This window comes from Hypanus sabinus, chromosome 10 (genome assembly GCF_030144855.1).
Source record: "Hypanus sabinus isolate sHypSab1 chromosome 10, sHypSab1.hap1, whole genome shotgun sequence".
NCBI classification, from domain to species: domain Eukaryota; kingdom Metazoa; phylum Chordata; class Chondrichthyes; order Myliobatiformes; family Dasyatidae; genus Hypanus; species Hypanus sabinus.
In genome coordinates this window covers 18,364,599-18,380,084 of record NC_082715.1, presented here as the reverse complement: position 1 = coordinate 18,380,084, position 15,486 = coordinate 18,364,599, and the positions used below count along the sequence as shown (strand labels likewise).

The 15,486-nt window shown below is 41.2% G+C and overlaps 1 protein-coding gene across 1 annotated transcript in view; it reads right to left on the bottom strand.

Moving 5' to 3' along the window:
* slc35f1 (solute carrier family 35 member F1) overlaps positions 1-15,486 on the bottom strand; it is a 356,182-nt gene that overhangs the window by 44,539 nt on the left and 296,157 nt on the right. The window contains exon 6 of the mRNA XM_059981464.1: positions 4,726-4,778. Coding sequence (XP_059837447.1) covers positions 4,726-4,778 — 53 coding nt within the window. The remainder of the gene's footprint in view (positions 1-4,725; positions 4,779-15,486) is intronic.

Here is a 15,486-nt window from a genome sequence, read left to right as displayed (position 1 = left end):
CCCCGACTTAGAAACCCAGATAATTTTATAAGCAGGAGATGTCTCCAACCCCACAATGATCAAATTATTATGAATCGCAAGAACAATTTCCTGGTGGCAATGGCCATATTTGAGGGAAGCACAATAGACTTCTTCATCCTGAAGAGGATTTGCACTTCTGGCCATTTACAGAGGTAGCAATGTTCCAAAAGGTAGGCAAGGGCTATCCTTGGTTCATGTGGCTCCTCACAGCAGTGAGCTCTCAAACCATAGCATCTGAGCACAGATACAATGGCAATGGGCCTGAGGTGAGAAGCATTGCTTTCCTCAAGGGGAATCAGTCGGGGAGGGTTGCCTTGCAGGGCATTCCAAGTAACAATGGGAAGACCATTGCCATGAGCTGCATGGTGCACAATTGACAATGAAGACAGCAGCAATTATCAGGCAAAGAACAAACAGCCCCAAAACCCAAGATCAAAGGGCCACCCCCTGGAGGAGCATGAATACCGTAGCTTGGTCATGTCTCGTTTGGGATCAATAGCTCTGTTTCCTGCCAAATGGTGGAGGGAAGCATTGCTTTCTCAGGATGTCATCAAGTCCTTCATAAAAAGGCATTCTTCATAAAGAAAATAAAATTCCCAGTGCATACTCTGGTCCTTATCTCCAACATTGTCCATCGATATTCAGCCAGGAGAGACATCATGTAGCATCAAATCCCCTCTCACTTCTGCATTGAATATATCTTATGAGTAAATTAATTACTCCTCCTGTCATGGTCAACTTCAGTTTAACAGATTGCTACACCACAGCTGCATCTCCTGATGGCTGACATTTTGGAGAAATATCTCAAGTCACTGTATAAATAAAACATATTCAGTGTGGAACTGTGCTCATCAAGTGTGAACAGTGATCTTTAGTTTGACATAGTTTGTGAAATCAATGAACCCTTTGCAATTTGCTTCACTGTGTGAAGATTCTCACTCCTAAGCGAGTCTTCTGCAGTCACCTCTTCCTGGCCCCTGTCTGCCTCTTACCATTGTCCCTTTCTCACCAGATCGCCCATGCGAAGACCTGCCCACCTAGCTTGCATCTCTTTTGTTATTTGTGTTAATTTGGAGATAAAGCACGGTAATAGGCGATTCCACCTGCGACACTCCATTACATCCATGTGACACAGCCTCAGAATAGAAGGACGTCCATGGAGAAGAGGGATTTCTTTAGACAGAGAGTGCAGAATCTGTGGAATTCATTGCTACAGGCAGCAGTGGAGGCCAAGTTATTGGGTATATTTAAGTCAGAGGTTGATAGATTCTTGACTAATCAGGGTATGGAGGGATTCGGGGAGACTGGTGCTGAGAGGGAAATGGATCAGCCATGATGAAATAATGGAGCAGACTCAATGGATCAAAAGGCCTAATTCTGCTCCTATATCTTTATGACCAATTAACCTACAAACCCATACACCTTTGGAACGTGTGAGGAAACCAGATCACCCAGAGGAACTGCTCTCAATCATAGGGAGAAAGCACAAACTCCATACAGACAGCAGTAGGAATTGAACCTGGGTCACTTGTACTCTAATAGCATTTTGTTAACTACTTTAGTACTGTGTTGCCTATCTTCTTAGTTGCTCAAACATGATCATACTGCTCTTTGACCGCACATCTTTTTACAAATCGTCTCCACCTCTCCTACACCTTCCATCACTTCAAGGGCAGCTGAAGTGGGGGTTGCCACTACTGTGGATTATATCTTTAGTAGCTGACACCTACTCTTGGTGTTGCCCAGCAATGTTTCAGGACAGGCACAAGAGAAGTCACAAGCTATATCTGAAATTGCACACGCTTCTGATTAAAAACAAAGTTTGGCTTTTCTCCTTTTGCGCCAAGACGGGGCCTCCTTCCAGGTGGAGCAGCAGCACCTTACATTCCGCCTGGGTAACCTCCAACTTGATGAGATAAATATCAATTTCTCCTTCCAGTAAACAAATTCCCCTCCCCTTTATTTCCCACTCTGACCTTTAACCTCTTCTCACCTGTCTATTTAAAACTAGAAGACCTTAAGACAAAGGAGCAGAATTAGGCCATTTGGCACATCGAGTCTGCTCCGCCATTCAATTATGGCTGATCTTTTTTTCCCCAACTCAGCCCCACTCCCTGGCCTCCTCCCTCTAACCTTTGATTCCATGTCCAATCAAGAACCTATCAACCTCTGCCTTAAATACACCCAATGAACTGGCCTCTACAGCGGCCTGTGTTAATAACTTACAAAATTCATCACCCTCTTCCCCTGAGTCCCCACCTCCTCTTCCCTTTTCTCCTTTGATCCACTTTCTCTCCTGTCAGATTTCTTCCTCTCCAGCCCTTGACCTTTAACACCCACCTAGCTTCACCTATCACCTTCCAGCTAGCCACGTCCCCCTCTCCCACCTTATTATCCTGGCACCTTCCCACTTCCTTCTCAGTCCTGAAGGAAGGCCTCGGCTGGAAATGTCAACTGTTCATTCACTTCCATCGATGCTGCTGCCTGACCTGCTGAGTTCTTCCAGAGCTTTTCGTGTGTTGTTTTGGCCTATTTTTGTTATAAATCTTTAGAAGAATCTGTTTGAAAACTGGGGCTAACTGTAGCCATTTAAAAAAATTCGAAAGTAGATTAATTGAATGTCTAGGCAATTGCATCCTTTATTTATTTACTTATTGAGATACAGTGTGGAATACCCTTTTGGCCCATCAAGCCACGCCAATCAGCAGCTACCAGATTTAATTCCAGCTCAATCATCGGACAATTTACAATGAGCAATTAACTTACCGACCGGTACGTCTTTGGACAGTGGGAGGAAACTGCAGCACCTGGAGGAAATCCACATGGTCATGGGGAAAATGTACAACTCTCTTACAGGCAACAGTGGGAATTGAACCAAGGTCACCTGTACTGTAAAGTGTTGTGCTAAACACTACAAAACTGTACCAATCTAACTGTATCACAGTCATATTGTGCTATACTGTACCTTGTTAAAAATTCCTACATATCCTTTAGACCATAGTAGGATCATAAGACATAACAGCAGAATTAGGCCATTTGGCCCATCAAGTCTGCTCCGTCATTCAATCATGGCTGATCCTTTTTTTCCTCCTTCTCAACTCCACTTCCCGGGCTTCTCCCGGTAACCTTTGATGCCATGTCCAATCAAGAACCTATCATTCTCTGCCTTAAACACACCCTACGACCTGGCCTCCACAGCTGCACGTGACAACAAAAACCACAAATTCACTAACTCCTGGCTAAAGAAATGTCCCCACATCTGTTTTGAATGTACACCCCTCTATCCTGAGGCTGTGCTCTGTTGTCCTAGACTCTCCCACCATGGGATACACCCTTTCCATATCTACTCTGTCTAGGCCTTTTAACATTCAAAAAGTTTCAATGAGATCCCCCCCCCCAATGTTCTAAATTCCAGCGAGTATGGACCCAGAGGCTTTAAACGTTCGTCAAATGATAACCCTGTGGCGACCCATTTCCTGGCACATCCGAACCGGCTCACAATTAGATAGCCTACGGGGGTTTGCGAGCACAGAGCTTTGGAGCCTCTGCGCCACGGGGGGCAGGTTGAGGGAGGCTTAAAAGTGAGGCTGAGGATTTTGAATAAAGTTTTTCCTTCGACTGCAGTTACCGACTCCGTGTCGTAATTTTAGCGCTGCGTGTAGCACACCGCTACAACCCTTTCATTCCTGAAATCATCCTTGTGAACCTCCTATGGACCGTCTCTTATAGATAGCGGGGTCAAGGGATATGGGGAGAGGGCAGGAACGGGGTACTGATTGTGTATGATCAACCATGATCACAGTGAATGGCGGTGCTGGCTAGAAGGGCCGAATGGCCTACCCCTGTACCTACTGTCTATTGTCTATTGTCTCCAATGCCAGGCCATCTCTTCTAAGATGAGGAGCCCAAAACTGTACACAATACTCAAGGTGAGGCCTCAGAAGTACCTTATAAAGTCTCAGCATCACATCCTTGCTCTTGTATTCTAGACCTCTTGAAATAAATGCTAACATTGCATTTGCCTTCCTCACCACCAACTCAACCTGCAAGTTAACCTTTAGGGTGTTCTGCACAAGGACTCCCTAGTCCCTCTGCATCTCAGATTTTTGGATTTTCTTCCCATTTAGAAAATAGAAAGCACATTTATTTTTACTACCAAAATGCATGACCATGCATTTTCCAACATTGAATTTCATTTGCCACTTTTTTGCCCATTCTCCTAATCTGTCTAAGTCCTTCTGTATCCTATCTGTTTCCCCAACACTACCTGCCACTCCACCAATCTTCGTATCATCTGCAAACTTCACAACAAAGCCATCTATTCCATCATCTAAATCATTTATGTACAGCATAAAAAGAAACGGTCCCAACACTGACCCCTGCGGAACACCACTATTCACTAGCAGCCAACCAGAAAAGGATCATTTTATTCCAACTTGCTGTCTCCTACCAATCAGCCAATGCTCTAACCATGTTAGTAACTTTCCTGTAATACCATGAGCTCTTAACTTGGTAAGCAGCCTCACGTGTGGCACCTTGTTAAAGGTTACTTTCTGTCAAATAAATTGAGAAGGGGAGAACAGAGGATGAAGGTACAGTAATCATATCCTCTGACCTATAAATCATTGTTGATATTTAGCTTTCATGTTTTTAAAAGCCTGGTCATCAAAAATGAATGAAAAGAGTATAAAAACAAATTCTCACCTATCTGCCAATCCCATGGTACCTTTAACAGTTCCTTATGTTCTATTATAGCCCTGCAATGAAAATAAAGTTAAAATGATTCATTTCTTTCACACTTCAGTCAACATGATAATTGCCTTATACCTGCCCCTGCAAGTGCAATTCAGACCCATAAACATCCAACAAATAGTTCTGTAAGTGGTACTTAGTTAATTATATTTAAGCATCAATCCACTCGGGTGCTTGTATTAATTAAATACACTTGACATGTTTTTCAACATTTAATAGAGGGAGGATTCGAGTGTGTAAATGCAGTAAACAGTAGTTGCTTCAGAAAACTTTTTAAATTAACTTTCTTATATTTGTCTGATATCCTGCCAACCATTTCCTTTAAATTAGACTATAATAAAATAAATGACCCCAAAAAATAACAGAATTCACAAAGTATAGTGTATGAATTAATATAAATGGATAACAGGTTCTTCCAAGAGGAATACAACCTTGTTGTGGCTTGGAGGCTTGCGTGCCTCAATGATCCAGAGAGCTACGCTGGCTGGAGTCAGGGCTTTATGTTTTGACTCTTAGTAGGATCACCCATGCCAAACAGGTCAACGGCCAGACTAGTTCTGCAGGTTTGGGGGTTTAGCTCAGGGCTAACAACTCTGACTAGTAAAACAAAATTATTTCGGAAACAGCAATGAAGAATCCTTCTACATCTGTGCGATGGCATTCCCGAGTCTCTGCCTGGGACTTCTATGACTGGCACATTGTGAAAACTGAGAGGAAGCCCTGAACATTACCAGAGATGGAGGACCGTCACTGCTGCCCTAAATGCCAGTGACTAAAAATGAATCATACAAACGTAGATTGTAAATAAAAATACATTTTAACAATTATGGATTATTTCAGTGATTTGGTGGACTGGATTTTGTAGGGAAGTATTGACATTTAGTTGTAGAAATTCTTCGGGCTTATGGTGAGCTACCTAAATTGAAAGTCCTTTTTTCAAGTTAGACCTTATACAGAGGCAGCTAATCTTCTACTTTCAATGGTGGGTTTTAAATAACTAGTGTTCAAGGTACTTCAATAAATGTGTATTTTGTTAAATTAAAATAATTAACATTTTAATAGTCTTAATTGGTTTTAATGTGTCCACAGTGCCAACTTGCTGCTTTCAAGGCCCACCCACCTGCACTGACATGGACTCGGGATTTGTCTCCGATGTGGAGATGGCAACGGACAGTGTCCGGGGTTCAAGTGGTGGGTTTTGAGCCCTTGCCCAAACTATTACAATAGTTCAAATAATTCAATAATAGTCATTAAACAAACTACAAACATAAAAAAACAAATAATTAAAAGTATCTTAAGTGTCCAGAAATTACACATAGCTGATGTGAAGCTAAGAACTAGCTGTGAGGTGCGTCCTGACCCCCAGTTTAGTGTGACACTGTTCTGCAGTTAGACTTTTTCTAGGTTTCTGAATGAATGTTTCTGTATATTTCAGAAAGACTTTACATTATCCGTGGCTGGCACTGTTGGGAAAGTGTAGCTTAGCCGATATCTGCTCTTCTGCTCAGGGTTTCTTCAGCTTCCCCACCAAACCCATGGAATGCCCTCTGACAGGCAACAAACTGCCACTGGACCACAGGCTCCCATTTAGAGAAAATAACTCCAGGCTTTATCTTTTGGGTCAATGGTAAATGTGGCTAACTTTACCCCTCATAATCTCTTACTATCTTTCCTTTCAGTTAGTCCTGATGAAGGGTCTCAGCCCGAAACGTCGACAGCGCTTCTCCTTATAGATGCTGCCTGGCTTGCTGTGTTCCACCTGCATTTTGTGTGTGTTGGTGTTTGAATTTCCAGCATCTGCAGATTTCCTCGTGTTTACCCCACATTACAAGTTTTGGGCTCATCTGATATTGTAGTATTAAAAATATTGTGAAGTCAATTCTAGATTAAAGTCAGCTCTACAATAAGATACTAAAATAGTTTATCCATTTTTAATCTCTGTTGTTGAATGTCATTGCATGAGATACGGTTGAACATGTTAATGTGTAAAGTATCTCGCCTTAGTGAAGAAACAAGTTTAGCAGAAAATTCTTTACTTAACCATCTGTGAAATTACTATTGATTTTATGCATCGCACATATTGTACAAGAAACTGACACTTGAATAAAATACTTCCTAATACTGAAAAGCAACAATGGATTTATTAAGACAAATCTAAACAGTGCCCACATTTTTTTGGTATTTTAAAGTCATCACATCATTTTGATTATAATTCACCCTGGAGTAACTTAACAGACTTACAAAAGCATTTTATGTTAATATTTTTGATCTATGCAATTTGATATAATCACATGCTTAAAATTTTATTTTAATAAAATGATTGCTTTATATATGCAACTGATAAACAATACTGTAATACTCTAAGGATCAAGGATCAACTTTATTAGGGATTTGCTGTGATGTGTTGGCATGACATATTACAGAAAACACCACCAATCAATAATTATAAAGACCAAAGAATTACATAAAAATAAGTTAGAGCTTAAGAAACAACTAATTATATTTCCAATATTGCTTAAAATGAAAGTGACTCTTGGTGCAATCTGATGCTATTCATCCACAACATGAATATCTGTATGAAGGTCAGACAAATGGGACAACAGGATGCAAATGATGAAGATTACACTGTTCATAAGAAAATAAGAAATAGAAGCCCATTGAGCCGACTCCACCATTCAATAAGATCATGGGTGATCTGACCATGGACTCATCTCCACCAACCTGCCTTTTCCCCATAACCTTTAATTCCCTACTATGCAAAAATCTATCCGATCTTCTCTTCATATATTTACTGAGGTAGCCTCCACTGCTTCACATTGTAAGGGATGGGCATTCCTTCCACAAGTTCCAAAACAGATGTAGCAAATAACTAACACGGAAAAAGGTGGAATACAAAGAAAGTGTAATGCTATTTTCTGAATTGAATTGTGCTCTGTTTTCTCAATTATCATTGCAATCGTTTTGCACACTGCTTGAAGGCCCAAGGTGGTGCAGTTTTTGCTTGATTCTACTCTGGTTATTATTCTACTATGGATTTATTGATTATGCCTGGTAGAAAATGAATCTCATGGTTGGAAAAGTACTTTGATAATAATTTATTGTGAACTTTGATGACAGATGGACATTCCATTGAGCTTCATGTTAATCAGGGGTTCCAAACCTCAAGGCCACAGACCCCTTGCTTACTGGTTTTGGTGCATAGCACAAAAAAGGTTGGGAACCCCTAATATAAGTTAAGGAGGTTAATTGGCTTGATGTTTTCCTGATCTTCTGCTGGAGATCATCTGTTACTTTGTACTAGAAATAATATTTCCAGTTCATTTTAACAGAGGCTGCAAAGATCTTAACAGAAAAAATGGTTCACAGGCATTGTGTGAACTGCCCACGTTAAGAGGCATGAGGACTTGACGGCCAACAAATTGCACTGAGCTGAAAACTAAATAACAGAAGCAGGACATTTTGCAGACCTCCCAACTATCGAGGACATCTTCAAACAGTGATACCTCAAAAAGGCAGCCTCCATCATGAAGGAATCCCATCACCCGGGACATGCCTTTTCCCATTAATAACATCAGAGAGAGGTACAGGAGCCTGAGTCCGCACACTTGATGTTTTAAGAACAGCCTCTTCCCCTCTGCTATCAGATTTCTGCACAGACAATGAACATATGAACAGTACCTCACTGTTTTTCCTCTCTTTTTGCACTATTTCTAGAGTACATTTCTTATTTCAATTTATAGCATATTTTATGTACTGCTCTGTACCGTTGCCACTAAGCAACCTGTTTCACTACGTATGGCAGTGATAATAAAGCTGATTCAGATTCTGACTTTAATTCATAAACTCTGCACAAACTGTACGTTCGTTACGTGCCGTGCCGTTTGATCTGGGTGACAATTATCTTTCCGTAACCGTGACTATCCTTGGCAAATTTTTCTAAAAACGTGGCTTGCCATTGCCCTCTTCTGGGCAGTGTCTTTGCACGATGGGTGACCCCAACCTTTAGCAATACTGCCCAGAGGTCACATAACTAGGAGATATGATGTGCACCGGCTGCTCATATGACCGTCCACCACCTGCTGCCATGGCCTCATGTCACCCTGATCGGGTGGCTAAGCAGGTACTACACCTTGCCCAAGGGTGACCTGCAGGCTAGTGGAGCATCTTACACCTTCTTTGGTAGAGATGTATCTCCACCCTGCTACCGCACTACCCCACATTCATATTATCATGTATGTATAAACCTATTCTCAAAGCATAATTACTTCCTGTTTTAGGTTAATAAAAAACCAATATAAATTTCCTAGTTTAAGAAATAATGGGAAAATGCATCTGCTGCTCCTGAATTCCCTTTGTTTATTGAATGATTGCATAAAGAATGCATTGAAAAGGTAATGTTCTTTGAATACACTTTGTAAGGGATTGGTTATCAAAGTCTCAGGAAAAGAGGAGGATTTTCTACAGATTGGCATGAAGGTAAAAAGACTTGTCAGCCTGAGAGCTGCGCCAAGCTATTTTGAAATCGTAATTGCAGTCACAAATTAATCTGACGTCTGTTTGGAAGAAACTACGCTGTTGTATTTCTCAGCAGTAACCTGAACAGCTTGTTTAAAGAGTTAGTTTACTATGGAGGTCATGCTCAGCCTAACTACACGTTAATGTGCAAACAGAGATGCAAGCATCAGTACTCTGTTTCTCTATGTTAAAAAGTACATACTGCTGTTTTTGTACAATACTGTGCAAAAGACTTAAACAAAGGTTAAAAGATTTCTGTAAAGCAAAGATACTTTCAAAATAACTAAATGTGAAGCTCCTAAATATCAAAAGGTTTACTATAAAAAGTAGTAATCAGAATAAACATAAATTAAATCATTATTTGCTGTGACTATCCTTTGCCTTTAAAACAGCATCAATTCTTTCAGGTACATTTGTCTTGCAATTTTATAAGAAAATCAGCTGGAAGGTTGTTCCTAGCATCTTGAAGAACTTAAGCTCATTAGACCATAAGACATAGGAGCAGAATTAGGCCATTTGGCCCATTGTGTTTGCTCCTCCATTTTATCATGGCTGATCCATTTTCCATCTCAGCCCCCAATCTCCTGTCTTCTTCCTATATCCCTTCATGCCCTGGCCTATCAAGAATCTATCAAACTCTGTCTTAAATAATCATAAAGACCTGGCCTCCACAGCTGCCTGTGGCAATGAATTCCACAGATTCACCACAACCTGGCTAAAAATATTCCACTTCATCTCCTTTCTAAAAGGACATCCCTCTATTCTGAGGCTATGCCTCTGATCCTAGACTCTCCCACCAAAGGAAATATCCTCTCCACATCCACTCTGTCAAGGATTTTCACCATTTGATAAGTTTCAATTAGGTCATTCCTCATTCTTCTGAAATCTAGTGAATACAGGCCCAGAGCTATCAAATGTCCTTCATATGGCAAGCCAGTCAGTCCTGGGATCGTTTTTGTGAACCCCCTTGGAACCTTCTCCAATGTCAGCACGATCTTTCTAAGGATAGGGGCCACAAACTGCTCATAATACTCCAAATGAGGACTCACCAGTGCCTTATAAAGCCTCAACATTACATCCTTGCTTTTATATTCTAGTCCTCTTGAAATAAATGCTAACATCACATTTGTCTAGCTCACCACACACTCAACCTGCAAATCAACCATTGGAGAAGCCCACACAAGAACTCCCAAGACCCTTTGCTCCCCAGATTTAAAACAAAAATTCTCTCTATTTATAAAAAAGTCTGATCTTTTATTTCTTCTACCAAACTGCATGACCATTCACTTCCCGACACTGTATTCCATCAGCCACATATTTGCCCATTCTCCTAAACTGACTAAGTCCTTCTGTAGCTTCTGTACATCCTCAAAACTACCTGTCCTTCCACCTCTTTGTATCATCTGCAAACTTTGCAAGAAAGCCATCAATTCCATCATCCACGTCACTGACATATATTCTAGTCATTCTTGGCGGATCATTGCCATTGCCTCCACAATCTCTTCAGCCACCTCTTTCAGGCCCTGGGACGCACACCATCTGGTCCAGGTGACATATCTACCTTCAGACCTTTCAGTTTCCAAAGAACTTTCACACTTCCGACCCCTGATACTTCCACCATATTGTTGGTGTCTTCCACAGTGAAGACTGATTCCAAATACTTATTCAGTTCATCTGCCATTTCCTTGTCTTCCATTACTACCTCTCCAGCATCGTTTTCCAGCGGTCCGATATCCACTCTTGCCTTTCTTTTACACTTTATGTATCTGAAGAAACTTTTGGTATCTTTTAATATTGGCTAGTTTACTTCTGTATTCCATTGATACCTTCTAAATTACTTTTTAGTTGCTTTCTGTTGGTTTTTAAAAGCTTCCCAATCCTCTAACTTCCCACTAATTTTTGCTCTATTATATGCCCTCTCTTTGACTTTTATGGTGGCTTTGACTTCTCTTGTTAGCCACAGTTGTGTCATTAAAATACTTCTTCCTCTTCTGGATGTATATGTACTGTACCTTTTGAATTACTTCCAAAATTTCCAGCCATTGCACTCTGCCGTCATCCCCGCCAGTGTTTTTTTCCAATCAATTTTGGCCAACTCTTCTCTCATGCCCCTGTAGCTCCTTTTGCTACACTGTAACATCTACACTGTACATCTTCAGAAGTTTTCTGATGACTCTGCCCTTGTTGGATGCATCAGCAAGGAAGATGAGGCCGAGTACAGGGCTACGGTGGGAAACTTTGTCACATGTTGTGAGCAGAATCATCTACAGCTTAATGTGAAAAAGACTAAGGAGCTGGTGGTGGACCTGAGGAGGGCTAAGGCACCAGTGACCCCTGTTTCCATCCAAGGGGTCAGTGTGGACATGGTGAAGGATTACAAATGCCTGGGGATATGAATTGACAATAAACTGGACTGGTCAAAGAACACTGAGGCTGACTACAAGATGGGTCAGAGCCGTCTCTACTTCATGATGAGACTGAGGTCCTTTAACATCTGCCAGACGATGCTGAGGATGTTCTACAAGTCTGTGGTGACCAGTGCTATCATGTTTGCTGTTGTGTGCTGGAGCAGCAGGCTGAGGGTAGCAGACACCAACAGAATCAACAAACTCATTCATAAGGTCAGTGATGTTGTGGGGGTGGAACTGGACACTCTGATGGTGGTGTCTGTAAAGAGGATGCTGTTCAAGTTGCTTGCCATCTTGGACAATGTCTCCCACCCACTCCATAATGTACTGGTTAGGCAAAGGAATACATTCAGCCAGAGACTCATTCCACCGAGATGCCACTCTGAGCGTCATAGGAAGTCATTCCTGCCTGTGGCCATCAAACATTACAACTCCTCCCATGGAAGGTCAGACACCCTGAGCCAATAGGCTGGTCCTGGACTTATTTCCACTTGCCATAATTTACTTATTATTATTATTATTTAATTATTTATGGTTTTATATTGCTGTATCTCTACACTATTTCTGGCTGGTGCGACTGTAACGAAACTCAATTTCCCTCGGGATCAATAAAGTATGTCTGTCTGTCTGTCTGTAATACTGATACATATGACTTTAGCTTCTCCTTCTCAAAGTTCAGGGTTAATTCAATCATATTATGATCACCTTCCCTGAAAGATTCTTTTACCTTAAGCTCTCTGATCAATTCCAACTCATTGCACAAGACTTAATCTAGAATTACCATTCCCCTTGTGGACTCAACCCCGAGCTGCTCTAAAAATCCATCTCATAGACATTTTAGAAATTCCTCCTTTTGGGATCCAGCACCAACATGATTTTCTCCAATCTATCTACATACTGAACTCTCCCCAGGTCTAATGTAACATTGTCCTTTTAGTGTGTATTTTCTATCTCAAGTTGTACTTTGTAGGCACCACTGCCTGGGGTGGGGGGGGGGGGGGGGTTGTACCACTCCTTTACAGTTCCTTAGCTCTACCCATAATGATTAAACACCTTCTGACCCTATGTCACCTCTTTCTAACGATTGTCACAGTCCTTCTGCAGACTTTTGCTGTCTTGCTTGCTTCTGTCTCTCCGGGCAATCACAGCGAGCCTCGATGACATTGAGATCATGTCTCTATGTAGGCCATACCATCTGAACTCATTTAAAAAATCTGGGGTGCCCAAGATTTTTGCACTATACTGAGCACATTCCATTAGCAATCAAATTAATTTTCTTCTTAAAGGTGCTTTGATTTAGCTGAATTTAGATATCAGGATTTTGCCACACATCTGTAGAAGTGTGTTAAAGTATTTAGTGACATACTAAATCACCTCAAACTCCAAATGAAGCGTAGCCACTGATGTGCCTGTTACGATTGATCAATATGTGGAGCCCAAATCTAAGATGTTGACACCCAGGACCTTGAAACTGTTCAATCTTTTCCCTCAGTGAAGACTGGAGTGAAGGAACTGAAGTGAGTGGGCACCAAGAGGAAAGTCATTGAATATTTGGAGCCATCCTTAGAGAATGGAAGACAGATGTGATTGTAGTCTGAAAATGTCTTTGGCACATATACGTATATAGTGAGGATGCCCAAGACTTCTGCACAATACTGTACCAATTTTTTGCATTGCACTGCACTGCTGCCACAACAAAAAGAAAAAAAAAACAGATTTCATGACGTATGTGAGTGAAGATAAAGTTGATCCTGGCGTAAGTCTCTATTGTGGACTGAGGGTGTGAAGGGGGCAGGGAGAGGGGAATCACTGTTTGGAAAAGGGGAAGGGAGAGGGGAGGATGCAGGAAGCACCAGAGAGATATTATGTAATTGCTTCAAGTGTCCTTGTCTGGCATCTCAGGGCTGGATGTGTCTGCACCCACACCAACATCCACTCCTGGCAATCCTCCTCTGCCACCTGTCCCACACCTTTCCCACAGTGCTCCACCCTTGTCATTCACAAAACCCTTTGCTCCCGCCAATATATAAGTGTACCTTAAGACTTTTGTACTGTAAAGTAATTTCAAGTGTGGCTCAATTCATGTCCTAGGCCCAACCACTGGACCAGAATATACCATTAATACGTGATGTTCTTTAATGATGTGTTCAGTTCCATTCTCAGCTCCTCAGTAACATTAGCCTCACTTGGCCACATGCATTAAGATCTAACCTATACTGAGGCATATGCTGATATAGCAAGTTATCTCAAATCCACATAAGCTCCCGGTAGTTTCTCATCACCCACACCCTGGAGATCGGCACTGACCAGAAACACAGTTGGACCACACACAGTTTTTAAAAATGTTTTTGGAAATCAGAGAACCAGAGGAAAATCTGGCATTTATTGCAACACACGCAAAATGCTGGAGGAACTCAGCAGCATCAATGGAAAAGAGTACAGTCAACATTTCGGGGCATTTGTTGCCCACTCCTGATATTATTTATTTAGAGCCGCATCACAGAAACAGGCCTTTCCAGCACAACGAGCCCACTTCACCCAGTGACATGTATGTGAACAATTAACCCACTAATCTGTAGGTCTTAGAAATGTGGGAGGAAACTGGAGCATCTGGAAGAAACATGGTCACAGGGAGAACATACAAACTCCTTACAGGATTGAACCCAGCTGATGCTGCAATAGCAGTACGCAAACTGTTGACACTACTGTGCTCTAACAGTCCTTGAGTGTCTTGCTAGGCTATTTCATAGTGCAGTTATGTCACTTAACATACTAACCAGACCAAGTGATTTCATCCACTTGTGAAAATGAATTAATCTGCAAAAGGAAATAGTATTGCAGTATGGTAGGGTCTTTTTCGTTGTCATCCTTACAATGACTAATTACTTTGTTTTTCCAAACTTCAGATGATTAATTGAATTTAAACTCCACAGCTGTACTAGTGGGACTTGAATTCATGCCTCTGGATAATTAATCCAGGCTTCTGTGTGTTTCCGTTTTGTTAATTTGCCTCTCTTAATAAACTGGTGTGGGTTCCATCACGCCCTGGGGACATCCACATTAATGTTCTTCAAAAGACCCAACACCTCCTACTTGATATCAAAATATCCCAGAGTATCTGCACTTCCCTCCCTGAACTCATTATCTTCCACATCCTTCTCCTTGGTGAATACCAATGTAAAAAACTCATTTAGACCCTCATCTTTTTGCTTTTGCTCCAGGCATGAATTCTCTCCTTTGTCATTGACAGGTCCTACCCCTTCCCTTGTGACTTGTTTCTAATATACATATATAAAGTGCCTTGGAATTCTCTTTAATCCCACTCACCAAGGGCATTCATGGCCCCCTTTAGCCCTCTTGATTTCTTCCCCTGCTACCTTTATATTCCTTGGTCTGAATGTAGCTTTCAAAATCATACATAAGCTTTGTTTTCATTTTTCACAAAGGAGTCCCAGAGTCATTGGCATACATCTTGAAATTTGTTGTTACCTGGTAAAAATACAATGCAGTACATATAACAAAAACAGGAATGAGAAGGGGGCATGTCCTGGTTTACGTGGTTGATAATCAAATTATTTTTCTCCAATGTTGACAGAATGAATCAGAATCAGGTGTACTATCACTGACGTACACTGTGAAATTTGTTGTTTTACAGCAGCAGTATAGTGCAATACATCATAATAAAAACTATGAATTAAATATATATTAAAAAGAAAATTAAGTAACAAATGCAAAAAAGAGAGCGGAAAACTACTGAGATAGTGTTTATAGGTTCATTGTCCTTTCAGAA